The sequence below is a fragment of the Penicillium robsamsonii genome (assembly GCF_028829455.1).
Source record: "Penicillium robsamsonii strain IBT 29466 chromosome Unknown utg000004l_segment0_segment0, whole genome shotgun sequence".
Lineage (NCBI taxonomy): Eukaryota > Fungi > Ascomycota > Eurotiomycetes > Eurotiales > Aspergillaceae > Penicillium > Penicillium robsamsonii.
In genome coordinates this window covers 659588-686366 of record NW_026643222.1, presented here as the reverse complement: position 1 = coordinate 686366, position 26779 = coordinate 659588, and the positions used below count along the sequence as shown (strand labels likewise).

Below are 26779 nucleotides of genomic sequence, written 5' to 3'. Positions count from 1 at the left end.
CCGAGCTGGCGTCGAAGACTATGACGTCTGAAATGACTGATTCCCCCAACACTATGGATTCAGGTATGCCTTGGCCATGCTGATCGCTTGTGATGGTGCATTCTAAATTCCTGCCAAACCGTCTGACGCATGTTTATCTTTCTAGGATCCCATACCATGCACGACCCCGCCAAGAACCCCGGCCAGGCCCCGGAGCCCGGTGACGCCGACGCCAAGTCAAGAGCTCAGCCTACGCAGGTCCGTTTCTCCTCCATTACAGAGGAGATTGAACCAGATCAACCTGGATTGTCCTCTGTACCAGAACCGCAACGATCTCTGTCAGAAGAGCAAAGGCAAGCTGCGGATGAGGAACAATTACGGTCGCTGGCGATGAGTATGCAAGGCGCACAGCTTCAGGAGTCACGCCTGCGCAACTTCTCTTTTGACCCAATGTCTCTTCCTTCTTCCAGGGTATGTCATATCTATCTTTAATTTGCCATCGGATGTTCTTCCGAGTACTCCAATCTCCAATCTCTTCTTGCTTCAAGTGATATCTATTTCCCTTCATCCGACGGGCTATGAGAGACTTGAGACGGTGGCAACCTCGTCATTGTATTAACTTTCGATCTTCATAGGTTGCATCTCGAGACTCGAGTGTTCGTAGCGGACATGGCACCGGTGCCTTTGCCTCTCCACATGCGTCTCCTCCGGTCTCTGCCGTACAGTCACCTCCTCTTACTCCAGCTGCAACCCATTCTCGCGAAGGCAAAGCCGGTGAGGGTGCCTCTCTGAAAGCTACCAGCCGACCCCACGTGCACACTGATTTCACCCCCGAAGCATCACCTCCAGTCGGATCGACCGTCAAGAACGGCTCGTCTCGAGCCTCATCCTCCCGACCTGTGTCCACCGAACATCTGCCCACCGAAAAAAGTGAAGGTTCGAATCGAGCTCCTCATGCCATTCACCTACCGAGACATCGTGCACAATTCTTCGTTGGAAATGACGGAGGCTCCCAAGAGGAAAGCCCCCCGCCCACTCCAAGAGATTCTCTTACCCCGCCAGGGGCTATGACCCCTGTAGGCGAACCTAATGATCCATATGCGCGCCATAAGCGACCACCCCAGTCCAAAAACCTTGCCCAATTGGATCCCCGGTTTATCTTCAGCGGTCGGGATGTCAAGCGAGCACTTCGTCCGGCAGCTCCCCGATCCACCAGCGCAAGTGACCTCAGCAAATCTAGTGACAAGCGAAGCTTGTTTGGTAGTTCCAAGAAGGAGCATGGCGACAAGTCCCAGGGCCACCCGCATCAAGGCTCTATGTCTGAGCTGAAACGATTCTTCAAGATGGGCCATCGCAATAAGCGATCCGAGTCCCCGACGTCCATGCCTAAGAAATCGAGTCGATCATCTGGAAAGTCCACTTCGTACCAAATGGCCCCAGACAATGTTCCTTTTGCCGATGATCATGGTCTGAATTCCAAGTATGGAAAGTTGGGCAGGGTGCTCGGATCTGGAGCTGGTGGCTCCGTGCGTCTTCTGAAACGCAACAGTGACGGTGTCACCTTTGCAGTGAAGCAATTCCGAGACCGCCACAACTGGGAGAGTGTGAAGGAATACTCCAAGAAGGTGACTGCAGAGTTCTGTATTGGCTCCACCTTGCACCATGGCAATATCATCGAGACCTTGGATATCATCCAAGAAGGCCCCCGCTGGTACGAGGTCATGGAATATGCGCCGTTCGATCTGTTTGCTATCGTGATGACAGGCAAAATGAGCAAGGAGGAGATCGCCTGCTCTTTCAAGCAGATTTTGAGCGGTGTGGCGTACATCCATGGCATGGGTCTGGCCCATCGGGATTTGAAACTGGATAACGTGGTGGTGAACGACCATGGCATCATGAAACTCATTGACTTCGGAAGTGCCGTCGTATTCCGCTATCCCTTTGAGAACGACATAGTCCCTGCTTCAGGTATGTATTCATCTATTGTTTTCGGCCACAGTTGATGGTTATTGATTTGTATGAACAGGTATCGTTGGCTCAGATCCATATCTTGCCCCCGAGGTCTACGACGAGAAGAAATATGACCCCCGCCCCACGGATGTTTGGTCGCTGGCGATCATCTTCTGCTGTATGACCTTGCGCCGGTTCCCATGGAAGCAACCGCGCATGACCGACAACTCATACAAGTTGTTCGTTTCCAGCCCGACCCCGGGCACCCCGGTTCCCGAACCCGACAACCGCCGTCGGCCCAAGTCGACACCCGATCTTCCTTCCCAAGGCCAGGACAATAAGCGTCTGACTCCTCGCTCGAGCGGACCTTCCGATCATTCTGGATCGGAGCAGAATGGAAACGGGAATGAAAACGGAGACGGAAACAAAGAAGATCCCTCCCAGAAGGACGGCGATCGCTCTCCCGATTCGGCTCATAAACAGATCAGCGAAACCAGCAACAACCCCCATGAGCGGCCCACCCGCACGACCAGCAAAGAAGCACCACCTCCTCTTCCCGTAACATCTCAGAATTCTGGGCAGCGCCAGGAAGTCATCAAGGGCCCATGGCGACTTCTCCGAATCTTGCCACGGGAAAGTCGGTACATGATTGGTCGCATGCTAAAAACCAACCCGAAAAACCGAGCGACACTCGACGATGTAATGTCAGATGAGTGGGTAAAGAACATCCATGCATGTCGACAGGACGGGACTGGTGAAATCATCAGTGCCCCAGGTCACACTCACGTCCTCGAGCCCCCCGCCCAAAGCCCTGCCGTGGCCAGCAAAGCTACCAAGGCTAAATAATTACCCCTTCTTTGTATCAATTTCTCCTCGTGTCTATATATCCCCTTTATCCTTTGAGAACGGGGTGGCACTTTCGTCCCTAACCTTTCGCGTTTATCTGTGTGATTCCCTACAAGTACTGTAGATGATTTTGGCGGTTTCCCTCATTCCCCAGGCCATGTTTGAGATGAGTTGATATTCTTGAATAAACTTCTGTGACATTTTATCGCGCCCGAGTTTCTTTTGTGAAGATTTTGAAGAAAACAGAGCATCTGGCTCGACGATGGATGTTAGTGATAGATTTTGGTGTGGGATCTCGATGTGTTTTGTCTTTTTCCATTTGAGCATACTTTTGTCAAATCTCCTGCTTGGGGGAGCTTTATTTTCTTAACTAGTAGTAGATACATGAATACAAACATACAACATACTGTATATTCTTTTAGACCTGTAGCAGATATCGGCGATATCGGCGATATCGGGTGGCCTCACCGCGGAGCAAAAGAAACTGCCAGCCGCGGAGCTTCTCCGGTGAGCCCGCTTCTGTACAACATACTTGCTCCTTTCCTACACCCAATTGGCTATGTTGTGGTGATAGAAAGATTTCCACATCCAATTCTATCTTACAAAATGGCCCAACCTGACGGGGAGCCATTGATCTCCTCCCTGTGGACGAGGTCACTGATTGTAACCTTCACCCAAGCTCTTCCCAGGACCGAGGATCCCTCTAACAGCTCTGCAACTCTATAGGCCGGCGCAATTGCAGGTCTCACCGTCGACTGCTCCCTATACCCCCTCGACACTATCAAAACCCGACTCCAAAAAGCACGCGACCACACCGCACCCCAAACCCGAGTCTCCCTACGCCAAACCTTTCGCGGTATCTACGCCGGCCTCCCATCCGTCCTCTTTGGCTCTGCTCCCTCGGCCGCTTCCTTCTTCATCGTTTACGATGGCGTGAAGCGCACCCTTCTCCAACCCCAAACCGGCAACAAAACCACCCCCCAATCCCGCTCCCACATAATCCTCACACACTCCCTTGCCTCCTCCCTCGGCGAAATAGCCGCCTGTGCCGTCCGCGTCCCAACAGAAGTCATAAAACAGCGCGCCCAAGCCGGTCTCTTCGGCGGCTCGAGTCTCCTCGCACTGAAAGATATCCTGTCCCTGCGACACGCGGCCCCAACAGACACAACCACATCGCTCTCAACCCCAGCAGCGAAACGCGGCTACAGCCAAGTCATCCGTGAGCTCTACCGCGGCGCGGGCATCACAATAGCCCGTGAAATCCCCTTCACTGTGCTGCAATTCACAATGTGGGAGTCGATGAAGGAAGCCTACGGCAAGCGGTACCTGCGAACCGCGGAGACGGCATCGTCTCTCGCCGAGACTCAGATCCCCGCCTCGACGAGCGCCATGTTCGGCAGTGTTGCCGGTGCCATTGCGGCTGGCCTTACTACCCCGCTAGACGTGATTAAGACGCGGGTTATGCTTGCGCGACGTGGGGACGGGGGCGTTGAGGCGCCTGTTCGTGTTAAGGAGATTGTGCGTGGGATTGCGCGTGAAGGGCCAGGTGCTTTCTGGCGTGGTCTTACGCCGCGTGTGACCTGGATTGGTATTGGTGGGGCTGTCTTCCTTGGGAGTTATCAGTATGCTTCGAATACTCTTGAGGGGCGTCGGGAGGTGCAGGCGGAGAAGGGTCTTTGATTGGACTTTTTTTCTTAGCTGTGTATGTTGTAGTTTGTATATTCTTGCTATATAGACGGTTGGAAGACCATAGATTCTAGATTCTGGAAAGCGAGTTGGTTTGGGCCATTAAATATATCATTTTTGTTTACTTGCTAGGACTGCCTAGCTCGGCTTTAAGCATCCAGCTCAATTCCTGAACCTGTTCCGAGTCATGAGTCCCCAGGTTCATCGGGTAACAAATAAGAAGCTTTGTACTTAACCCCCTTCTACAACCCGTTGCAACCGCTTCTCGACCTCAACACCAAGACCAACAACGAACGTTCCAATCCGCGCCTTGGCCTTCTCAGCACTATATCCCCGCTGACCTAACCCTCACCTGACATGTCCCGTACGACTTTGATTACGGTGGGAAACACCTAGTGGGCGCTGCGGCATGAGGCGGTAGAGGATTGTTGAGCTTGCGGAGCTAGTTTGGCTGTCTGTGTCTGTGGCTGAGGTTGTGGTGTTGGTAAGCGGATCTCGATCCGTCTCGGAGAAGTAGCCGCCTGCTGAATGTGGGGAGAGGTTTAGCGCGTTGATGGTGGACTGGATTGCGGGTGCTTCTGCTTCTTGGGTTGGGTTTTGGGGAGGTGGGTATGGCGGTCTATTTGCGAGATTTCGATGCCCGTTCTCTTTTTTGTTGGTTTTTTAGGGGCTTTGACGATAGATACGTATCTTGTCAAGGCTGTGGAGAGAGGCTCTGGAGTGTAACAGTGAGCAATGACGAAGAGAATACGATATTCAGTGTATCCGGATCTTATAGAGAGACTGGATTTATACACAGCTCTCTGAGGTATACATGTATCTTCTCGAACGTTGTTTATGTGCCTTGGTAGTGGTTGGTATACAGTATGTCTATACTAGAACACCTGAGTATATAAGCGAATAGCCTTTCAGTATCAAACCTTATCTGAGGCCGAGTACATCTAGACATATCTACCAAAACACATCTCTACATTCATGTACAAGCAACCGACTTTCAAAGGCGCATCCTAGATAGAGTACTTCCTAAATGCACCTGGCAGCTTACCGGAGCTTACCTTCTTGGCAAAAGCGGTCTCATCGCAATCAGCCGAAGTGAATACATATGTAGTCAGCCGATCAACTCGCACTGATCTTTTCAAGATACATCACGCAGTTGATGGACGTCTTGTCTCCTGTCGCCTACTAGGCTCCCGACCTTCGAAAAGATGCGAACTGTAGCCTTCCCAGAGTCCCAAGCTGACCCCTGTCTTGGCGATGCAGCCCCGTCTGTTTGGCACGAGCTTAAGGTCTCCCTCCATACAGGGACGAGGCGGCTTTTGATTATACGATAAATCTGTGGGGTCTTATATTTCCCTCAAGTCGGAGTGAAAGGTTGTTTCTCTCAGGAAATAAGGGATCTTGTGGGTCTGTATAGTAATATATAGTTATTGCATCTCGAAGGGGGCAGTGTATAGTGGAATAGCCACAAATAACCGAGCATCCTAGAAAGGGAAATGAAGGCAGACTTCCTATTGAACTGGAGAAATATTTCGAATAGTATTATTGTATTATTCTACTTAAATCAGATCGGCATCCAAGGTGGTATTTGCCTGGAGTTCATAAGTATAAACACCCGCTGACGGCCCCTGGCGCCTCCAACTTTGGGAAATTTCCCCTCATTTTAAAACTACCTTCTCTTTTGTCGCCTCTTTGTTTATTTGACCGTTTAACATCTTTCTTGGTCGCGAATGGCCCTCTGACGTCTACGTCCCCACCAAATCTCAACGTGCGATCGGCCCTCAGGGCAGATAAGCTCCGCATTCGCATCTCCGCAATTGGTTTCACTCCTTCAACGCTGCATGTATGGCACGCAAACTGAGCCACCAGAGGGTCACCTATGGTAAGTGGGACCCTGTGTATCTCCTCTCAGATTGCTGACTGACTCCCTAGTCCTCCCTCTGCCTGATGCGCCAGGTGGCCACCGGTTGGGGGTCAATGGACTAACCGTCGACCGCCAAAACTCCATCCTGTAAGTATCTCCCCTTTATTATGCTGGGATCCATCTAGATTTGAACGGCTGCCACGTTTGCGCCCACGAACTTTTGGAAACCAGGCTCCCCAACACGTGGGTTGCACGGATACTAACATGGTGTCCCCTCTCCCAGCTACTCCGCGGGCCGCGACGGCGTCATCTGTTCCTGGGATCTGGACTTTCCTCTTCCCTCCTCGTCTGCCCCCGAAGATGCATCACCTCCTGACCGAAAGCCTAGACCGACCGGCTTCAAAACCCAGGTTCAAGCGCATAGTCACTGGATCAACGACATAGTCTTGGCACAGGACAACTCCGCTCTTGTTTCCGCATCGTCCGACACGACCGTGCGACTCTGGCGCCCGCATTCCGAGTCCACAGAGGTGCCAGAGCGCATTGGAAAACATACTGATTATGTGAAAGCCCTGGCGAGCCCCGGCAGCCACGCCACTTGGGTTGCCTCGGGCGGTCTCGATCAAAAGGTTTACCTTTGGGATTTGAATGGCGGCGGGGAGGTATTGAACATCAATGCTGGCGGAGAAGATTCCACAGATAAAGGGTCTGTGTATGCGCTGGGCGCGGTCTCGTCTGTGCTCGCTAGCGGCGGCCCTGAAAATGTCGTTCGAGTATGGGATCCTAGATCCGGAAAGCTTGTAACCAAGTTCGTCGGCCATACGGACAACATTCGTGATATTATGATTAACCAGTCCGGCGATACAATCCTGACGGGATCGTCTGACCAGACGATTAAGATCTGGTCTCTCACGGCGGGTCGGTGCATGAATACGCTGACCATGCACAATGATAGCGTGTGGTCTCTTTACTCGGACCACCCCGATCTTTCTGTCTTCTATTCAAGTGACCGATCTGGCTTGGTGGCGAAGACCGACATGCGAGGATCGGCCGATCCCGACCAGGGCATCAGCGTCGCCGCACTACAAGAACACGAGGGTGTTGTCAAAGTTGTGGCGGCGGGAGACTACATCTGGACTGTTACTCCCAAGTCTAGCATCCACCGCTGGCGAGATGCTGACACTACACTTGAAATCGAGCCGCCGCCAGACCCAGCCCCTACTACAGAATCTGCTACAGGGCCCGCAGCCGCTTCAGAGAAGGGACCCAAGAAGATTCCATATAATTCTGTCTTACAGTTGTCAGCGACCTCGATTCCCGGTGGCTCAGCCCGTAAACTGAATTCCACAGGGCCTAACTTGGAGGCAATTGGCCTAACGGTCCCGGTTCATTCACAGCCCGAGGAAACCATTGAAGGTCAACACGGCTTGATCAAGTGCTTGATGTTGAATGATCGGAGACGCACACTTACTCAGGATTCGGCAGGAGAAGTTGTTCTCTGGGACCTGTTGAAGGTAATTTGGTTACATCTCAGACGAGAAGTATACAACATCGACTAACATTAACCTAGTGTATCCCCGTCCAAAGCTTTGGCAAGCGTCATATAGATGATGTCGAGTCAGAGGTCAACACCATTGATAGTATTGGACATTGGTGTACCGTCGACGTGCGTACTGGCAGGCTTTCAGTCATTCTGGAACCCAATCGCTGTTTCGACGCAGAGGTTTATGCCGACGAGACCGATCTGCCACTATCCGATCTGTATCAGTTTAGAGACGATCAAAGAAGTGAGTATCCTTTCCCTTCAAACTATTTCTTTTGGTCTGCGGTCAACTTTTGGGAGTGTTATTTATCATACTGACAACACGTAGTCAATCTCGGTAAATGGATTTTGCGTTGGTTGTTCGCTCCGGTAGTGGACGAGGAACTCCGGCGAGACAATGAATACCGCCAAGCTGCCATCGCGAGAGCAGAAGAACATGCTCGTCTGAATCCGCCGAGTACATCGGTACCTGGCGATGATATCCCCCGCAGCGTTGGCATACCTATCTCGAATCCGAATCTGAGAACGAATCTGCGCCCCAGCTCAGAATTCCCTGGTAGCCCGGGCGTCGGCTTTGGAATCAATGTTGGCACACCATCTTCAAACTACCTGAGTACTTCTATGCAGAGCAACTCTCCGTTCCCAGGGTTTGAACCAGAAACACCTGATGCTGTGCCAACAAATTCCCATCTCGATGGCGCGCCATCATCCTTCTCATCAAGTGACTACTTCTCGAAAAGACCTCTGGTGGCTCCACAAACAGACACGGACAAGTCTCTTCTATCTCCGTCGGATGCAGCCTCAAATGCAGGAGTTCCTCAATCCCCCGCAGAGCCCGATAAGGAAGAGCGAAAGAAGGGTTCGCTGTTTGGAAAGAAGTTCCAAATGAATTTCCCAAAGAAGTTAGGTCGTAACTCTACGGAGACGAAGCCTCAGATATTGGAAGAAAAAGCCGAAGAGTCCGAGATCTCCTCTATTAAGGAAGAGAAGGTGTATGAGCCTAATCTCTGTGGCGTGGTTGACCGCATGCATGATGATTATGAAGAATTTCTGGCTACAAATCCAGGTCGCGATTTAGAGACGGCTCTTTTGCCCAGTGGTGAGGATGAAACTCCGCGACTGGATATTCCATCTCGAACTGTAGTCTTTATCCAGGAAGAAACTGGCGATACTGCCGTTGCCTCGGATCTGTACAGAGGTAGCGTGGACCGCATTGGCGAAGACCTCGAAAGGCTCAAGAAGTCAATTCCTCATTGGCTTGGTGAGCTTCTTCTAAAAGTAAGTTTGTTAGCTCGTGATATTTTGCTTTCTCTCTTGCTAATCATTCGTTATAGAATCAAATTCCCTTCAAGGACCAGGTCAAGATCGCCTTTGTATTGAAGCCCTTTGATGATACCTTGCCGCCAGTCGTCAAGCCCGAACCGTATGTTTTGGATCTTCTCTACCCTTGTAATGCGTGTTGCTGATGAAACTAATCTCGTTCATCCAGGCCGGCTCCTAACGGTGCCCCTCCGGATAATACGAACACCAATAACAATGGCTCTCGTCTCAATGCCAACCGCATGCTCCGGGCGAAGAAGATCCTCGCTTATGTCGCAGAGCGCATTGACCCTGCAAACCCGGATGAACCAGCAGAGTCCATCATGCCACCAGAGGAGTACCTCGAGCTCTACTGCCAGAAGATGGTAACTTTCTTTCCTTTCATTTTATACAGTCAGTCATACTAATCATCTTCCACCAGCTCTGTCCACCAAACATGACTCTAGCAACGATTCGCACGCACCTCTGGCGCACCTCAGGAGACATGGTTCTCTACTACAAGACAAACGGCAAGAAAGAGATTCACCCGCCTCGATCTCTCCTGGGAATTGATGAGGACCACGTCCTTGTGGAAGAAACCCATGTTCCGAACGGGGATAGCAATGCACATGCACCTCCTGGTAGTATCCATTCCGTGACCAACTCTGGCTCTATCGCAGGCTCTGCTATTACCTAGTGAGAAATACTAGCCCATCGGACCCTTCTGGTCTCCTATTTTTTGTTTCCTTTTTTCCTTGTTCCCTTTTCCTTTTCTTCGGACGGTACATTTGATATTTGGCCTACGCCAATCCTGTATGGATCTCTAGTACATATGGGCGAGATATCTATTTTTGCTTTTTTCTTCTTCTGTGTGTCACATCTCCTATATTTCTTCTCCTGTGTGTTAGCGCATCTGACTTGCTTGGATACTGCTTTGGGCCTTGTTTTTGGCTCGAAGCTTGCAGCTTGCATTCTCATATAATATTGTTGATGTTACCGTCAACATTGGCGAAGAATCGAATTGTCAGATCCTTCAGGATGATTATCGGTGGAGAGAGGAACGCCCGGCGTACTCTGTTGTAATTTCAATTTATTCTGGGCCCTCACTAACTACACGAATAGACCCAAGAGAAATTGGCGTACTAGCGAAATACCAATTTCGCTGATACATCCCGATTCTGATCAGGCTCCATTATTTGCTTTGACACATGAAACTCTGAGGGCTCTAAAAAAAAGGGAACAGTTGCATTGCATGACTATAGAAAACATGGACGATAATCATGACCCCAGGCTTGAACAACTATCACCCTATGCCTTATAAAAATCACACTATCTCTCCACCTGACAATCCTCCAAGTTCTCTATCAAACAGCCAGTTCCACCTCAATTTCCCCCCATCGCCCCCATCCCATCCCCAAGAACCCATTTAGGTACACCCCGAAGCACGATTGCTAAGACAAACATCACCCCCCTGATCCCCACTCCCATATCCCTCACAAGAAGCACTAGACTTTCCCTCGGCCCTAACCTCCTCATTACAAGCCGTCCAAGTAGTCGAGAAAAACCCAGCCCGAACACTATAAGTCGACCAACTAATACAGCAATTCGACCCACCCTGCTGCTCGCAATGACTGCGCGGCGCCTTCCCAATCTGCTGATCAAACTGACAAGTTGTACCGGAGATACAAGAAAACACAGTCCCACACGCACTCCACAGCACAGCATGTGCAGCACTAGTCGCGAAGCTCGACCGCTTCGAGATTCCCTTGGCCACAGTGCCGTTCCCAGCAACGTGCGCAAGCAATGAGTCCACGTCGCTCGCCATGTCGACGTCGTTCTCGTCGTATTTCTTTGCGTAGGCGGCTTCCGTTAGCATTCGTGCTTTTTCTTCATCCGTACTTGCTGAATGTGGGTTCAGGGTTGTGAGCCAGGACTCGGTGGCGGGGGAATAGCCCACGTAGCGGACGTCCACGTCGAAGGCGCTAAGGTCATCTTTTGAGTTTGGAAAGTAGTCGGAGGCTACGTGGTTGATGAGGAAGCTATTTGAGGAAGTTGAGGTTGAGGGTAGGGCGACGCCGGTTGTTAGATGGGAAAGACCCAGGATGAGGGTGGTGATGAGGGTGGTGGAGAGCATCTTGGAAAAGAAGATGGGGTTGGTTGAGTGGCTGTTGGATGATTCTGAAGATAGTTGCTTGGTCTGTTCTGGTAGGAAGCTCTCTTTGCTCCGTTCTTTCGAGGGTTTCTTATAGTTTGGGCTTCTGCCCGTATACCCAGTAAGATGCACCTGGCCGAGAAAGTTACCCTGACCAAAGAGGCAATTCCCATGCGGACGATGTCCGCTGCTCACGTTCCTCGCCTAAAATTGGATATCCGTGAGGTTACATTCACATCGATGGGAAATGCATGATGTCGTTAGAGCTTACTATTCCCATATCCCATGCCGACGAGACAGTTGACTTTGTGGGATTGGACTATTTGATTAGCACTAGTTGAAAGGCGTTGAGGGTGGCGGCGTTCCCTTCACTATGCATGGTGCCCGGCCAAACTGAGTTGAAAAATAGCGCTTATTATGGATTGCAGATCTAGTAAGCTCAAGGCGTGATAGTATAGAAATATCAGGGTTAAGGAATGAAAGCCAGGCAATGAAGGAGGTGTTCTGCATCGAGCAAAACTTGCTCTACTACATTTCTTATCTCTAATCAATGTACTCCATACTGCATATAGAATATAGTAGGAAGAGTCATAATATGGCACTGTCGAAACAAGGGAGTAAAAAACATGAAGCATGAATCAGAGACCTAGATCCCTGCATAATATGTTCGGCAAATTCCGCGTTCGGTATGCAACTCATTCTTAAATTAGCTTAGCCTCGAAGAAGGCAAAAATAAACTAAACTAAGCCTGCATTAACTAACTAGAGTAGCGATTGGCCGGTAACTCTTGAATAAGCTGCCTAGTTTAGGGCTGACACTGAGTGATCGACGAACTCCTGTTTGTCTCCCTATCCCCTGGAGATCAGCCGTCCTAGTTCCACGTGGCGTTTTACGCCCCGTGACTCAATCCCTAATCCCCTTCTCACTCGAGGTTGGGATCGAGGCACCCGCAGGAGTCTCGGCAACGTCGGTGCTCCTACATGAGCGGCACCGCAGCCGAGGTTTTCCATTTTTGAAATTAAAGGGCCAGTAGCGGGTCATCAGAAACACGCTAGTCGGGATAGAGAGCATCCAGATAGAGGCCAAGATGAGGAAGGTCTGGAAGGGGGCTGCGTCGAGTCGTTCACCGATGAAGGCACTGCAATGCAGTAAGAATGTCGTAAGCGAAACCGAGGGTGCCATGTTTGGTGATCTGGTTGTAGATCGGCCTTTAGGTAGTAATGTCTAGACGAGGATGAAGAAGAGGTTACAGAGGTTGAGGATCTGGGGAGGGTATAGTCCGTATAGTCCCAGACAAAAACGTAAGATAGGCGTCTTCCTAGAGTTCGAAGAGAATCTGCAGCCTCAAATAGGAGTGCATATCGTTATTATGCAGGCTTGTCACGTTTTGCTTTATATATCTCACGTACAGATCCAGGACTGTGATGGGAAAAGGGCAACTTTCTTTATGGTTCATAAATTAGGCTTAGAGATCCGTGCAGCGCTATAAATCTTGAGAGATGGCTAGTATTGGCAATTTGCTTTTTCTGGTCTATGTTGTTTAGTTATTGGTCAGCGAGACATTTCCCACCAGCTTGGTTACCGCTTCCTAAGATTTCCGTCCACAGGGTCGTTCGCATGATTTCTCAGCAGAATGTCCACGAGCCCACGAGTTCACGGGATATTGATTCTCCTGAGGTTCATGTCGAGTCACAATATATCCTTTCCATGGTAATCTTCCATTGAAGACGTCATATAAGAGTCGTCAAAATATCCATACATTTCTTGGCTTAACCTGTTATCAGGGCGTGGGCGCCAGTAAAATATAAGCAATTGACAATACACATCTCTAGACGGTTTCAAAAGTGAGACTCCAAGCTTAAATGGCTTTAATGAAGCAGAGGAATTCCCTATTTAGGATACAACATGTGATGTCAAAAAAATATATATAAAGTGTGGGCTGATCCAACGGGGAAAATAGGGATTATTGAGGCTGAACTGCATACGCTGTCTCTTTTTCTATAGTACTTTTTTCGACTTTTTTTTAAAAAAATCTAAGAAAACCAGGGATTTGGAACAAAATTAAATATATAGAAGAAGTAGGAATAGTACGATCTCAAGTCTAATATAAATCTAATAGAATCTAATAGGATCTAAGCGTATTCGGGGATTCAATAAGATCTAAGATGTAGGAAATGTAGTAATGCAGTAAAGTAAATCCTGTAGATACAGTCTAGTTCACAATTTCACAATTTGCTCTCACACAAAACATAAAAATGGAGTCTCGAAAGTCCGACACCGTTTGGTACAAGTAGGCGGGAAGACCCCGCCTAAACCCGAACTCATTCTTCACCTCACATCATACCACGTAAATTCAAAATGACGAGGGCATCAACCAAGGCCAAATATCCATATAATCTGGGGTCATACGGGAAGGTCATTACAACCAGCAGCCCTGAAGCTCAAATATGGTTTGACCGCGGTCTTGTGTGGGCGTATTCCTTCAATCATAAAGAATCAGTCATCTGTTTCAAACAGGCACTGGTCCATGATCCATTATGTGTGATGGCCTTTTGGGGTTTGGCCTATTCTCTCGGTCCCAACTACAATCAGCCCTGGGATTTCCTCGGCAGCGACTTGGCAGCCGTCGTGAAAAACACATATCAAGCGGCAATCAAAGCCCGCTTCCTCGCCCCAAATGCATCTCCCGTGGAACAGGCCCTCGCCAAGGCAATTTCCGCCCGCTATCAAAGTGATAAGCCTGCGAGCATGGATCAATATGCTATTCAAAATCTTGCATATGCCGATGCAATGAAAGAGGTATACGAAAATTTTACAGAAGATTTGGATGTGGCCACTCTGTACGCTGATTCCTTGATCAGCCTCACGCCCTGGAAATTGTGGGATATGGTGACCGGTACACCAAACCCAGGCACCCGTACCATGGAGGCAAAGAAAGTGTTAGAGACAGCTCTTCAACAGAAAGATGCCCACAAACACCCCGGTCTCTTGCACATCTACATTCATCTTATTGAAATGTCGCCATTCCCAGAATTAGGTCTCCGACCGGCAGATCACCTCCGCGACCTCGTTCCAGACGCGGGTCATGTCAATCATATGCCGTCCCATCTGGACGTGCTGGTTGGAGACTATCGAAATGCCGTGCGCGCTAACCAGCGTGCCGCGATTGCAGACGAGAAATATCTGGCACGGGAAGGCCCATTTAATTTCTACTCAGTCTATCGCATGCACACCTACCACTCGCTCATCTACGCAGCCATGTTTGCGGGCCAGAAAAAGACTGCATTTGAAGCCGTGGACCGCATGGAGGCAACTTTACCCAAAGAACTGCTCGCAGCCATGTCAGACTACATAGAATTCTTCATGTCTGTGCGCGCACACGTCATGGTGCGATTCGGCATGTGGGATGAACTTATCGAGATTGCGCTCCCCTCAGATCCAGAGCTGTACTGCATGACGATAGCGACGCTGCACTACGCCAAGGGGGTGGCATATGCAGCCACAGGGAACGTGCCGGATGCAGAGCGCCAGCGAGAGCTCTATCGGGCAGCGCGAAAGCGAGTGCCCGATACACGCTTGGACTGGCCCAACAAGTGCGTCGAGATTCTAGGGGTGGCGTCGGAAATGCTGGATGGCGAAATCGAGTACCGCCGGGGGAACTACACGGAGGCTTTCGAACATCTACGGCGCTCGATTGAATTGGATGATGGGTTGGGTTACAGTGAGCCCTGGAGTTGGATGCAGCCCACTCGTCATGCATATGCTGCTCTTTTGCTAGAGCAGGGTCATGTTGAGGATGCAGCGGCTGTCTACCAGGCGGATTTAGGTCTTGATAGCACTCTTATCCGTGCTCGGCAGCATCCGAATAACGTATGGGCTTTGCAGGGCTACCATGAATGTTTGATACGTCTTGGTCGACATGATGAGGCGCGCATTATTGCGCCGCAGTTGGCGATAGCGGTTGCTGTGGCTGATGTGCCAGTAACGTCTTCATGTTTCTGTCGTAGGGATACCTCAGAAGCGCCCAATGTTGGCAAAAGTTGTTGCAAATAAATTGATAATGTATGTAAATTGATTTTATAACTTATATTACCAACTCACTGAAGCAGAACAGCCTGTACTATTAAAATTAATCGCCGAGAGCGGTCAATGACGAATGGATTCGGTGTTTGGTACAATTTGATCAAACGCCGAACCAGAGCTAAACTCTTGTCCTAGGACACAAGTTCACTTCCACAGAAGCAACAGAAGCAACAGAAGCAACAAGTGGATAAAGGTAAATCCTTATCACATCAAAACCGTCCTCGTCGATCAGGGTATAGATATCACGTGTCCTGGTGACGTCCCTACAACGCAGAGATAACCATTCGTTTGACTGCGTTCCTCAAATTAGACAAGATGCCTCGTGTTACAAAACCACCAGTGAAAGCTGCGTGCCTGGCATGGTGCGCCACATACCCTGTCGACCGCTCATTCTTGGGTTAAGCTCATATTTTGTAGCCGAGCGTCGAAAACACGTTGTGATGGCCAACATCCCTGTGGCAGTGTATGTCCAACACCTTACCCTACCATTCATTGGCTAATACATTGATTAGTGCTCTAGCAGAAAAAGAGAATGCAGTTATCAACCCAGTCGCCGGGGTGGTCCTCGCAGAGGAGCCCGATATGAAGAGGTACAACGACGACCAACTACAGACAACTCACTGCGATCTTCAGTATCAGATGCCCCCGATGAAATCGGTAGCTCAACTCTTCCTGAATAATAAGTCATCACAGTATCTAACTATTGACCAGAACCATTCCTTGATAATATGATCGGTCTGGTCTCGCCATTCGCTGGGATTCACAATCTCGACCTCTCCCCGGATTCTCTTTCAATTGCAGATGGAGCCCACCAGATCTGGGGTCAACTCACCCCACATGATGATGGCTCCTTTGACTCGGTCCCTGCGCATGATGTGGGGCCATCTGTAATACGCGCCTATCAATCCGAAGCGGAAATGTTGGTGCAAAAGAGACATGATTCAAAGCATGACCGGCTGCTAATCGGACATACAGTGCCAATGCCTACTATATTTATATTCATCCATATCTACCTTTGTTGCCGCCTCCAGTGGCACCGCAGCATGAAGAACATCCTACTGTGATCAGGCCATTTGGAGAAAGTCAACAAGCGGAAAAGTCACATATGCCTTATTGGCCGACGTCGTCTTTGAGTCTTGCTTTGTCCGCAATGCTGGTCCTCATACCTACCGCCGAAGATGCCTTTCCGATGGCTGAAACGAACCTTGGGCTTAGGCGTTCGTACGCACAGCTATTTGCCCAGGCGGCGTTGACTGCTGTGGAAAGTGAGACTGATAATCTGGCGCCTGTTTTGAGCACTAATGTACCTGAGATAGGATCCTCTCGAGAACAAACTGATTTGCATCCTCAGGTACCTGCTCAGCTTTATCCGGTTTTGGCTCTCGTGGTCCTTGCTATTTATGAGTATTGCCAGCGTGGTAATATATCCAGAATGCGGGCTCGAGGTAACCAGGCTATCACAACTGCTATGGATATCTCCATTCATAGACTTGACTCGACAACGACGGATTATTCTGAGGCACAGAGACGAGCTTGGTGGATGACGGTTAGTGCGAGAGATAGATTATTGTCGGGGCTGTTGCTCACCAGTTCTATAGATTTGGGTCACATATCTATCCTCGAGCCTCCATCTTTCTGTAAGAGAACATATAAATACACTTACTAACTGATCTTGACTAATAGATATCTGCATAGCCACCAATTGTTTCTATGGATGATCCACGAATAACCACTCCTTTTCCCAAATTTGATGTTTATCTAGAGGTATCCATACTTCTTCCATAATCCTTCAATCATCTACTGACTGTTACAAGCCATGGCCCATAATGATGAAAGCACAAGAGGCTCTCTTCGAGTCTAGCAAAATGGTCCAGAACATCGAACGTGTAGGTGAGACAGCCGTTCTCTCCGATTTCGGCACCCGAATACGCAACCTGGATTCAAATCTTGTATCTTTAATTGGCGAAGCAGACCGTCATCTTTTGACGACTTTCGATGGAGAGCCAGAGGCATCTGTAGCACAAACCATGTGGATGGTCAGCCGCATGTTCATCCATGCGTGAGTGAATCATCTCCAACCTCAACACATATTGTATTGACACTTCCAGTGCTCGCACTCGATTACACCGCTTCCGCGCATTCATGGATATCCCCCTTTTCCTAGACAAATACTGCGATCTTGCAGCAATCAGCAGCGCAGATTTTCCGCACGAAACATCTGCTCCCAAATGGGCGACAGACTGCGAGACCTCGTTCCCGTTCACCGAGCAAGAATCCTCAATTATTTGCCTCAAGTCTGCGCTCGTGGTAACGACAATCTATCGCAATTTGCCGTATCCGAATCCACTTGCGTCAGCTCCTTCTAGGTCCACGACATATCCGAAAACCATTCCTTACTTTGCTTGCTCAGCTATGCAAAGCTGCTACGCTCTTCTTATGCTATTGCATCGACTGCGTGCTTCTCTAGCGATGGATCGGCTTGAAAGTTGTTATCACCTGCTTAATAACCCTACTCCTGCCTCGGAGATTGCTGATGCTGAGAGATTGAGGGAGGAGTTGCGAAATGGGGTGGAAATACTTGGTAGATATCTGAAGTCGGATGTTATTTTTGAGGGTGTTGGGGGTATGGGACGGGAAATCGAGGGCGCTTATCTGGCTGCTTTTCCAAATTGCTTTGAGATCTAGGTATATGAATCCTCAGAAGTTGGAATTAAGATCTCAAGTAAAACGGTGTTATGACTGATTTTCCAAGAATGGTATCATGAAAATACCCCGAATTGAAATTGGATCGTCTAACCAATTGTTCGAATATATAAATTATATGCAGACCCTCGCTATGCTATAGTGTTAGTTTGCAATGTAACTATAGAATCAAACATGCGAGCAACATATAGCTCAGCAACCACCACTTACGCTACTGTTCAGTCTTAGTACACTGACATATTTCACCTCAAATATCTCGAAAATAACTTGTCATTATTCAAGCTAATAATCAATAGAGTCTCGGAGACGTATTTATGTGAAGGCGATCTGGTCACGTTCTCAGGAAAATTGATTAGCCGAGCCGACGATATCACCCTTGGGTTCTCCTGCGCGTGAAGTAATCTATAGGTCGATGATGGTGTTGAATTGTCGAGCCTATGTTTGATTCTAACGAGAGTAAACATGGCCGGCAACATATCCATCTCGCCATTTCTGTTCCACCGTTGCTTCCAGCAAGCATGGTCCGGATCGCGACGGGCTCGCGTCAACTATGGCAGCACTAAATATGGAAAGAAATCCGGTGATAATGACATTCTGCAGCTTCCACGGAGGTTTGGTAAGTTTAAAAGATTGAAAAATTACGCACTCGTTGATTGTATCTCAAGAGCTTATCGCTGATGCGCGAGATGGTAGGAATTGCTGTAAGTGGTGGCGCCGACTCCATGGCTCTGGCATACCTATGCAAGCAACTGGAGCGTTCTTCTGATGTTGCTGGGGCCATTTCTGTCACTGCTTTTGTGGTAGATCATCGTGCCCGTCCGGAAAGCACTGTTGAGGCACAAAAGGTTGCTGGCTGGCTTCGTGACATGGGTACGTTCCAAATCAAAATGGACATTCTTGGAATATTATTTTGACCATTCTAAAACAGACATAAGAACCCATATTCTCAGTTTGGACTGGTCTGAAATTATTTCAAATCAGAATCAATTATCTTCTACAAAGTCCGGAGTGTCAAGTTCATTGCCATCCGCCTTCGAGACACATGCTCGACGACTCCGTTTCCAAGCCCTTGGCATAGCTTGTCATGAGTTCAAACTTGAAACATTGCTATTAGGCCATCATCAAGATGACAACGTCGAAACCACCATTTGGCGGCTCTCCTCCGGGGCAACTGGTTTAGGTCTCGGCGGCATCCCCGAAGTTGCTCGAATCCCCGAATGCCATGGTCTCTTCGGGGCTTCTGAGAGCTGGTCAACTACATCAATCCCGACAAGATCGCCGACAAAACGCCAACCCAAAATTCGGTTCGATAACCAGAAGAATGGGTTCATCAGTCTTCCCGACTCAAACATTAGGACAGATAAAATCTACTCCAGTCTCACATCCAATGTAAACATGGCAAGCCCCGGCATATTTATCTGTCGACCTCTACTCTCTTTCACCAAAACAAGTCTTCTGGAGACCTGCCACAAAAACCAAGTCCCTTACGTCTCCGACCCAACAAATTTCGACCCAACTCTCACACCCCGGAACGCCATCCGCAGCCTTCGCACCTCAAACTCCTTACCCCGTGCACTTGAATCACAATCTATCCTCTCCCTAATCCGTTCAAGCCAAGACATCCTCCAAAGGTCAAACGAGCTTTCAAACTATCTCCTCTCATCCCAATGCCGAATCCTAGATTTCAACCCTAAGGCAGGGTCGGCGGTCATTCAATTCTTAGAGACAAGTCCAGCATCCATGGACCCGCAACTGGCAACACTATCAGTCTCTCGAATGCGGCAGATCCAAACCATAGTTCTCCGCCGCATCACAGAACTACTCTCTCCATTTCCCGATAGCCATTTCTCGCTACGCAGCTATGAACCGCTAGTTCCCAATGTGTTCCCGGGTCCAGATGGCTCTGGCTCTCATGATGCAGACGCTAAACCCAATGACCAGAAAAGAAACAAAGCCTTCACGGTAGCGGGTGTTCTGTACCAGCGTCTCTCGAACGAAAACTCCACGTTTGATAAGTCCCAAAACACACATCTCGGTGATAATATCTGGTTGTTATCCCGACAACCATTTATGAAAGGTCGTGACCCCGTGACGCAAATTAACGTCTCGCCCAGTGGGAGTTTTACTCCGTGGGTTTTATGGGATAACCGGTACTGGATGCGACTTCGTCTTGTTCCAATCGACCGTGATCCCAATGAACTGGAGGATAATTTGATAAGTCTTACTCTTACGATACGACCGTTCCACAAATTTGATATGGAACGGATACGCAAGGATGCGGTTATTTCAAGGCAGGGGAAAATGAAGGATTCTGCTGCTGGACAGGAAATTCCCGGGATTTTTGAGCACCTTAAAGCCGTCTTGTCTGCCGAGGCGCCTGCTCAGCTGCGCTTCACTTTACCTGTGATATCAAGGGAAGGTATAATTTCTAAGCCAGGAAAGCCTCTGGGTCAGAAGGTTTGGCAACAGCTGGCATTACCGACTTTGGACTATCGTCTATCCGGTCATTCAACCAAGTACGCCTCTCCCAATGAGGTGGAATTGATACACCTACGCTGTCGCTGGAACCTGAAATGGCAGTGGATGTACAAAATGATTGACACTGAGGCACTACGCCTGATGGACTGGCCGGTGGGTAAAGATACCGAAGACTCTTAGTGTACATGACAATAACACCTAAACAAACAAAAAAAGCAAGCCCTGTGAAAACTTGATCTCCTAAGCTATGCATGCATGGTCAATGGCTATCTGTGCGGATAGGCCAATATGAAGGGTAACAAGAAATAGAAATGAATACAAGTATGAAGGGCTCATGGATATGTATGCAAATGAATGGGTGTCCAAATGAAAGTAGAAAAGGCTTGTGCGGTATCAAAATACAAGGTGAAAGGAAAAGATAAATATGACAGGTGTCAGGTTGTCGAGCAAAATGCTCGGGTGGGTGAAAGGAATGAGTAATGGGACAAGCCCTGGATGATGTGATGCTGTATATTGAGTCATTGTTCGCTCGCCTTGAGCAATGCAACGGCAGCTGACTGGGCTCGAAGACCTCCGACTTCTCGTTTTAAGCGGAAGTTTTCTTTCTTCACTCGGCCGATCTCGTCTAGAGCACTCGCCAGCTGAGACTTCAAGGCGTCTTCTGCATGGCCCAATCGGACGTCCTTTGCAATCTTGCTGAGCTCGGTATTAAACCGGTCATAAAGAGCCTCGTTCTCGGCGCTTGCCTCGCGATAAAGCTCGTCCAATTTCTTCACGCGCTTCTCGCTAAGGACCAAGGATGACTCCAGATCTCGTTCAAGAGCCGTTGTGCGGCCATTGTATTCCCCAGCAAGCGTCTCAACCCGGGCTTCAAGCTTGCGCATGCGAGCTTCGAGAGATGCGGCGGTAGCAGAAGATGGATTGGTGTCTGTACGGTCAAAATCAAACTCAAGGTTCAGTGCATTGGATTGCCTTGGGGGTGTGAACTTCAGAGAACGTAATTCGTTACCAAGCTCTGAGAGCTCGTCTTTCAGGCCCAATTGAGTAGAGGTTTGGGTCTTCTTCTCTACTTGAACACGATCACGTAACTAGGAAAATATCAGTACAGTCATTATCAAGACAAATACAATGTGACAAACCTTTTGTGGGCTTTGCATCCGCGGTTTCTGCGATTTTTGCAAGGAAGACGAAGATTGTGGTCGCTTAGTATCGGGGGCGTTGGCGGTTGGCCGCTCTCGAAGGCCCGGAGTCCGCTGAGGGATGCTTGACACGTGGGATCGCCTTCTTGACTCTTCTACTGGCGATTCTGATACACTACCCCTGGCCTTGGCTGTACGCTCTGTCTGTGGACTCCTGGGATCAATGTTCTCCTTCCTACTCGGCGTAGAAGGACGGGGTGGAGACAGACGGCGGATGGGTGACCCTAATCGCGTCGGTGAACTGGATTTTGCTGGTGGCTTAGAACGCATTGGTGATTGACCGCGCATAGGTGATTGTGATGTTGGTATGTAACTACTCTGTGGCCTGGATTGTTTGGTGGGCGTCACCACTTCTCCTCGCGGGCGGCTGGAAGGGGTCGTCGGGCGGAGCTGCTGAGTCGGAGAGATGCTGGATGCATCCGAGGATGATGTGTGTGGTCGTAAATCCGAAAGAGAGCTCCTTCGTTTTCTGCGAGTCCTTGGCATGGCGTCTTCAGAGAATCCTCGGAAGGAAGATAGAGAAGGCGGCTTTTCGTAGCCAGTCCCCGGCCTCGAAAGTTGCTCCTCAGATGCGAACCCGTATGGACGATCGCGGGATGTAGGGCGATCGCGAGTTGCAGGGCGATCACGAGATGTAGGGCGATCACGAGATGTAGGACGATCGCGAGATGTAGGGCGAAGGAACCCGAGGCGAGCGTCCACGTCAGTCGACTTCGAACGTAGCAGACTGCCCTTCGGTGTATTGGGCTCTGAGCCGGCCGGACTTTGCTTTTTGCTCAATGTCCGTAGAATTGATGCGACTTTGCTTTCACCTTCATTCTTCGAAGTATCCCGGTGTATACCAAAGCCAAAACGTTTCCGGAAAGAGGAAGAGTTGGAACCGACAGATCCGGCATTAGTATGAGATTTCGATTGACCGTAGGTCAGTGTTCCTTCCACCGAGGTACCCCCAGGAAGGAATTCTTCAAAGAGGTTGTCAAAGTCTTCAACCAGCCGATCCAAAAGGGAGACATGATGGCTGGGATCTCCGTCTTCGGTGAGTACCTCGGCAAATGCCATCGTCAAAGCACCACGATCTCCGTCGTTCCCAGATGCATCGAGTAGCTCAGCAAGTAGTCGAATAATCGCAGCTAGAGCTCGCCTATTTTGTGGGCTCATGTCTGTCACGAATTTCCGGAACTGCTCATCAAAATCTCGTGGTATCATGGTGTCAAACTGGCTCTGAACCCATTTCAGAGAAGAGGAGCTCAAGACAGGGCCCATGCTTCTTCTCCAAGCGTTAGCCAGGAAGGTTTCAAATGCGACGAAAAGTGTATCAACCGGCACTTCAGCAGCAGCCTGGATTCTACTTGGGTCTTCCAACAAAATGTTGTAAAGCTCATTGACCGGCGCCCGGTCAACCTGATCTCTTACCCGAAGCATTCTGCCCAGGATGTTTCCACTCCGAGACTGCAGAGAAAGTACATAAGCTGCGAATGTCTGTTCGAGCAACCCGAACTGAGTATCCAATCCATTGGAGGCGGTTGTCCCAACAACAGATATTTTACCCCCGTTTTCCTCCTTCTCTTTGTCTTTGTCCTTCTCTTTATCTTTTCCGGGGAATGTTGAAGGTAAAGTGTTTGATCTTGACAGAGTGCCTCTTGGCGGCGGCATTTTTGGGAATTCGCCGGTAAGAGTGGCCGATCCTGGTCCTTTCAGCGTGGGAGCATTATCACGGCTACCTCCCAACAGATTTGAGATCAGTTTGGTTGGCGAAGGTGGCCGGAAGCCCCGCGAAGACTTGACTTGCATGATTAAGCTGCTGGCGATATACCGAAGGATTTCAAAATTGGAATGAACCAGTGGGTCTGTCAATGCTGGGTTTCGGGGGCTATGCAGAGGCAAGAGCAAATATTGGACTTTGTGTCTATATGTCAGTGTCAAGAAAACAGAACTGTCAAGGGAGAGTCACTTACGCCGCCGTGAAAGAGTGGGAATGAACGAGTCCACCGTGATCACATCCGTAGACCCAGATCCAACTACAGAATCGATATCTAGTCTGTATTGATCTCCATTTGGAGGAGATATCGATATGATGACCTCAAGATCGGAATCTCTCAACATTTGACCACAGGTCGCCTTGGATGCATTAAACACAACTCGTATAGGGGATGACTGAATCTGGTTGAGGGCGGCGCTTTCGCCGTCCTCGCACACACAGGCCAGTATTCCCACGTTACTCGCAGCTCCGGTGGGGGGCTTCGTAGTGTCCATTTACCCCCTTCTCTTTCGCTCTCGGGGAATCGACCCTCAATCTTCGCTTTGGATATTTCTTCGATCAGTCGGTTGACTCTTCCTTCATACGTTCCAGCCAATTCCAACGCAAGCAGTTCTGCTCCAGCGCTTGTCTCATCTGGCATGGACTTGCTTGAAATTGGCACAACAAACAAAATCCTACCACATGTGGATTGCATACAACGCACATTATGGAAGTCTAGCACCTGCACAACTTGGAGTTCTGATCGCGGTAAAGACGTGGACATATCGGTGGTTGAAGAGACCGCGTTGTCGATATCAGCCAGCACCCCACGGGCCGTGGCCCGGCTTTCGGCGGGCTTTGCCAGGAGGACCAGGCAGTTCTTATAAAGAAGCATGATCCCTGTGCTGTTGCCAGATGACTGTGTGTCCATACGGTAGGGAGGGGTAATCTCGCTGAAGTCGACTGCGGTAATCAGCCGACCTTCAGGGAACGTCTTCGCTGGCCATCCGTTGACCAGCTCTTTCAGGCGTTGAAGGCTTTGGGCGTGGCTCGATGGGGAATTATTATCTAGCGCACAGATATCCTTCACGATGTCGCGTGCTTTGAGCAGAGTTCGCACGGCAGGATGGACCAAAGGGAGATTGCTAGTCATTGTGTCAATCAGCAGACTGTATCGAGGTAGTCGCTGAACGGGTTCCATCAACAAAGAGCGCAGTCTTTGCTCTCCCGTCTCGTATACTCTCTTCGAAAAGCTAGAATTCTTATCTTTCATGAACAAATTCAGAGTTTGCGTAAAGCCTGTATGTGCTCGCATGTAGTCTCCGTATGGCTGTGAAAATTGTGGTAGCCATTCAAAGAGCGACTTTGCGAATGCCAGAGCTCCAAGCGGATCCGCTCTATCTCTGGGCAAACCCCGATGATTAGAAGGGAGCTCTGTGTCCTGACCAATATATGTGATGGCATCTTTCTCTGTTTCATCAAGCACTTGTCGAATGACATCGAGAAAGCCCAGGTTGACTTCCAGAATTTCGTTCAAACATGGTGGGAACAATGCCGCCAAGGCTACCTCGTCGGGGCTGTTACTTGATGGCCCTCTGCTCACGGCCTTCTGTCGGAACTCATCGGCCACTTCGTGGACAAGAGAATACAGTTTGGCAACATATCTCTCTTCGGTGTCCACAAGCTCACACATAGTGAGACGAAGGGCTTCTTTCTGGCTTCTGGCGAACAACCGCGATTTGCTGACATTCGTTGGTTGAGACGGCGCACGCTTCATTCGAGATGTTGGCAAAAACATAGGATCTCCCAACGCCTCTATCAGGGGTGTGTATGGACCGTATTGGGGATTCTGACTCCCCTCGAGGTCTGATCCCGCACTCTCGCGCCGGTGGAATGGCTGTATAGTACCCGTAGGAAGCACCACATCAAGGTCAATCCAAGACACCTTCTGTTCTTGATATGCGCTCCGGATATCCTGAATAATCTCCAACGAATCATCCACCTTTGTCATCCGATTGGCGATATCTGCCGCATGCATCTCATCGAACATCTTGGGAACCTTTCCTCCCGGTCTTCCAGTCCGAGCCACCCCAGTCAAACGGTGTTTAACCGGTTCAGACAGCTCGGCAAAATACCTCAGCATGCTGACTGCAAGTCCGCGACACACCTCATCACCTTGTTTTTCGCGGGGGAGGTGGTTGACCGCAGCATACACGGGGGCAGCCGGGGACACCGTAATTCGAGGATAACTTTGAAATCCGGCGGGTGTGAATATATGGGCCTGGATGCGAGAACTGCTCACAGTGGCATTGGCGGTGGAGACGGCACCATAGAAGACGAGAATGGATGATAAACAGGAGTCAACGACATGATAGAGACTGAGTTGTTCGAGGGGTATATCTGCCAGAGTAGGGGCTGCGGGGGGAGGTGCGATGGTCGCCATAATGAATGGTTGCACTTGCAGGTGCGGAATCCGAGAAGCTGTTGAGCAAGCGCTATCGCGATAAACAAATGAAATGCGCCGGGGTTTGGCGTAGAAGGAGCGAAGGAGTGATGTAGTAGCAAGGTAGCGAGTGACAGGAAACAGAAAGGCGCAATGTTTGGAATTTAATGAGAGGAATTTTCCTAGGCTGAGTGAAAGACAGTTGAAGATCGCATGTAGGATGTGTTATCCTGGTAAAGCAATCGCGACATTCGCGCTCCCCTCCATAGAAAGAAGATATCCACTTCAATTCATAGATTCAGAGAGTAGAACACGTGAGAAAAAGAAAAAATGAAAATCCCCAAAAGGTAGACAAAAGGGAAGTGTAAGATCGAGGGGAGGCGTTTGTTTTGAGGCGGGGACAGAGAAGCGGTGGGTTGATATCGCGATAGCCCGATAGAGCGGGTATTAGCGTCTACTAAGAATAGTAAAAAAGAGTGACTTGAAGATACACTCTTCGATTGAATTCCTTTCTCTTCAACATGTCCTACTCTCTCGTTTTTAATGTTTACTCTACTATGTTTGTCCGGCCAACGCTATCAACACCGTTGCTATCGTTGCGATCCCCAACTGCTGCAAGGACTAGTGTGACAGGTCACATCTGCATGATTCGCTGAATATATGGGGTTGCACCTTGTTTTACTTTCTATAGTTTCAATATACTGTACATCTAGGGCTTAATGTTATATCTATATGGAACTGTTTTGTAATAAGAATATGTATAAATACGAGATCTGTCTGAGGCACAATGCCATTAAAAAAAAGTTCGTTTCATAATGT

The 26779-nt window shown here is 49.3% G+C and overlaps 9 protein-coding genes across 9 annotated transcripts; 6 read left to right on the top strand and 3 right to left on the bottom strand.

The window, feature by feature from the left end:
• Nucleotides 1-129: 129 nt before the first annotated feature.
• Nucleotides 130-2775, top strand: N7447_007746 (uncharacterized protein; the record flags this gene model as incomplete). Its single annotated transcript, XM_057232008.1, has 3 exons — nucleotides 130-450; nucleotides 615-1947; nucleotides 2006-2775. 3 exons carry the CDS (start codon nucleotides 130-132, stop codon nucleotides 2773-2775), a joined length of 2424 nt encoding a protein of 807 aa, XP_057083773.1.
• A 606-nt stretch (nucleotides 2776-3381) lies between these two features.
• On the top strand, nucleotides 3382-4455 carry N7447_007745 (putative mitochondrial carrier protein (Pet8); the record flags this gene model as incomplete). The annotated part of the gene is made up of 2 exons (XM_057232007.1): nucleotides 3382-3438; nucleotides 3502-4455. 2 exons carry the CDS (start codon nucleotides 3382-3384, stop codon nucleotides 4453-4455), a joined length of 1011 nt encoding a protein of 336 aa, XP_057083772.1.
• Nucleotides 4456-6303: 1848 nt separating this feature from the next.
• Nucleotides 6304-9861, top strand: N7447_007744 (WD repeat protein; the record flags this gene model as incomplete). Its single annotated transcript, XM_057232006.1, has 8 exons — nucleotides 6304-6340; nucleotides 6391-6469; nucleotides 6606-7836; nucleotides 7893-8109; nucleotides 8194-9143; nucleotides 9200-9288; nucleotides 9355-9550; nucleotides 9607-9861. The coding sequence occupies 8 exons, from the start codon at nucleotides 6304-6306 to the stop codon at nucleotides 9859-9861; spliced, it is 3054 nt and encodes a 1017-aa protein (XP_057083771.1).
• Nucleotides 9862-10590: 729 nt separating this feature from the next.
• On the bottom strand, nucleotides 10591-11298 carry N7447_007743 (uncharacterized protein; the record flags this gene model as incomplete). The annotated part of the gene is made up of 1 exon (XM_057232005.1): nucleotides 10591-11298. The coding sequence occupies one exon, from the start codon at nucleotides 11296-11298 to the stop codon at nucleotides 10591-10593; it is 708 nt and encodes a 235-aa protein (XP_057083770.1).
• Nucleotides 11299-12219: 921 nt separating this feature from the next.
• N7447_007742 (uncharacterized protein) lies at nucleotides 12220-12498 on the bottom strand (the record flags this gene model as incomplete). The annotated part of the gene is made up of 1 exon (XM_057232004.1): nucleotides 12220-12498. One exon carries the CDS (start codon nucleotides 12496-12498, stop codon nucleotides 12220-12222), a length of 279 nt encoding a protein of 92 aa, XP_057083769.1.
• Nucleotides 12499-13674: 1176 nt separating this feature from the next.
• N7447_007741 (tetratricopeptide repeat protein) lies at nucleotides 13675-15369 on the top strand (the record flags this gene model as incomplete). The annotated part of the gene is made up of 1 exon (XM_057232003.1): nucleotides 13675-15369. One exon carries the CDS (start codon nucleotides 13675-13677, stop codon nucleotides 15367-15369), a length of 1695 nt encoding a protein of 564 aa, XP_057083768.1.
• Nucleotides 15370-16127: 758 nt separating this feature from the next.
• On the top strand, nucleotides 16128-18084 carry N7447_007740 (uncharacterized protein; the record flags this gene model as incomplete). The annotated part of the gene is made up of 4 exons (XM_057232002.1): nucleotides 16128-16318; nucleotides 16375-16945; nucleotides 17214-17458; nucleotides 17508-18084. The coding sequence occupies 4 exons, from the start codon at nucleotides 16128-16130 to the stop codon at nucleotides 18082-18084; spliced, it is 1584 nt and encodes a 527-aa protein (XP_057083767.1).
• Nucleotides 18085-18564: 480 nt separating this feature from the next.
• N7447_007739 (tRNA lysidine(34) synthetase) lies at nucleotides 18565-20760 on the top strand (the record flags this gene model as incomplete). Its single annotated transcript, XM_057232001.1, has 3 exons — nucleotides 18565-18718; nucleotides 18796-18972; nucleotides 19031-20760. The coding sequence occupies 3 exons, from the start codon at nucleotides 18565-18567 to the stop codon at nucleotides 20758-20760; spliced, it is 2061 nt and encodes a 686-aa protein (XP_057083766.1).
• A 338-nt stretch (nucleotides 20761-21098) lies between these two features.
• N7447_007738 (putative Rho guanyl nucleotide exchange factor) lies at nucleotides 21099-25960 on the bottom strand (the record flags this gene model as incomplete). Its single annotated transcript, XM_057232000.1, has 4 exons — nucleotides 21099-21668; nucleotides 21720-23677; nucleotides 23735-23966; nucleotides 23999-25960. 4 exons carry the CDS (start codon nucleotides 25958-25960, stop codon nucleotides 21099-21101), a joined length of 4722 nt encoding a protein of 1573 aa, XP_057083765.1.
• Between the last annotated feature and the right edge of the window lie 819 nt (nucleotides 25961-26779).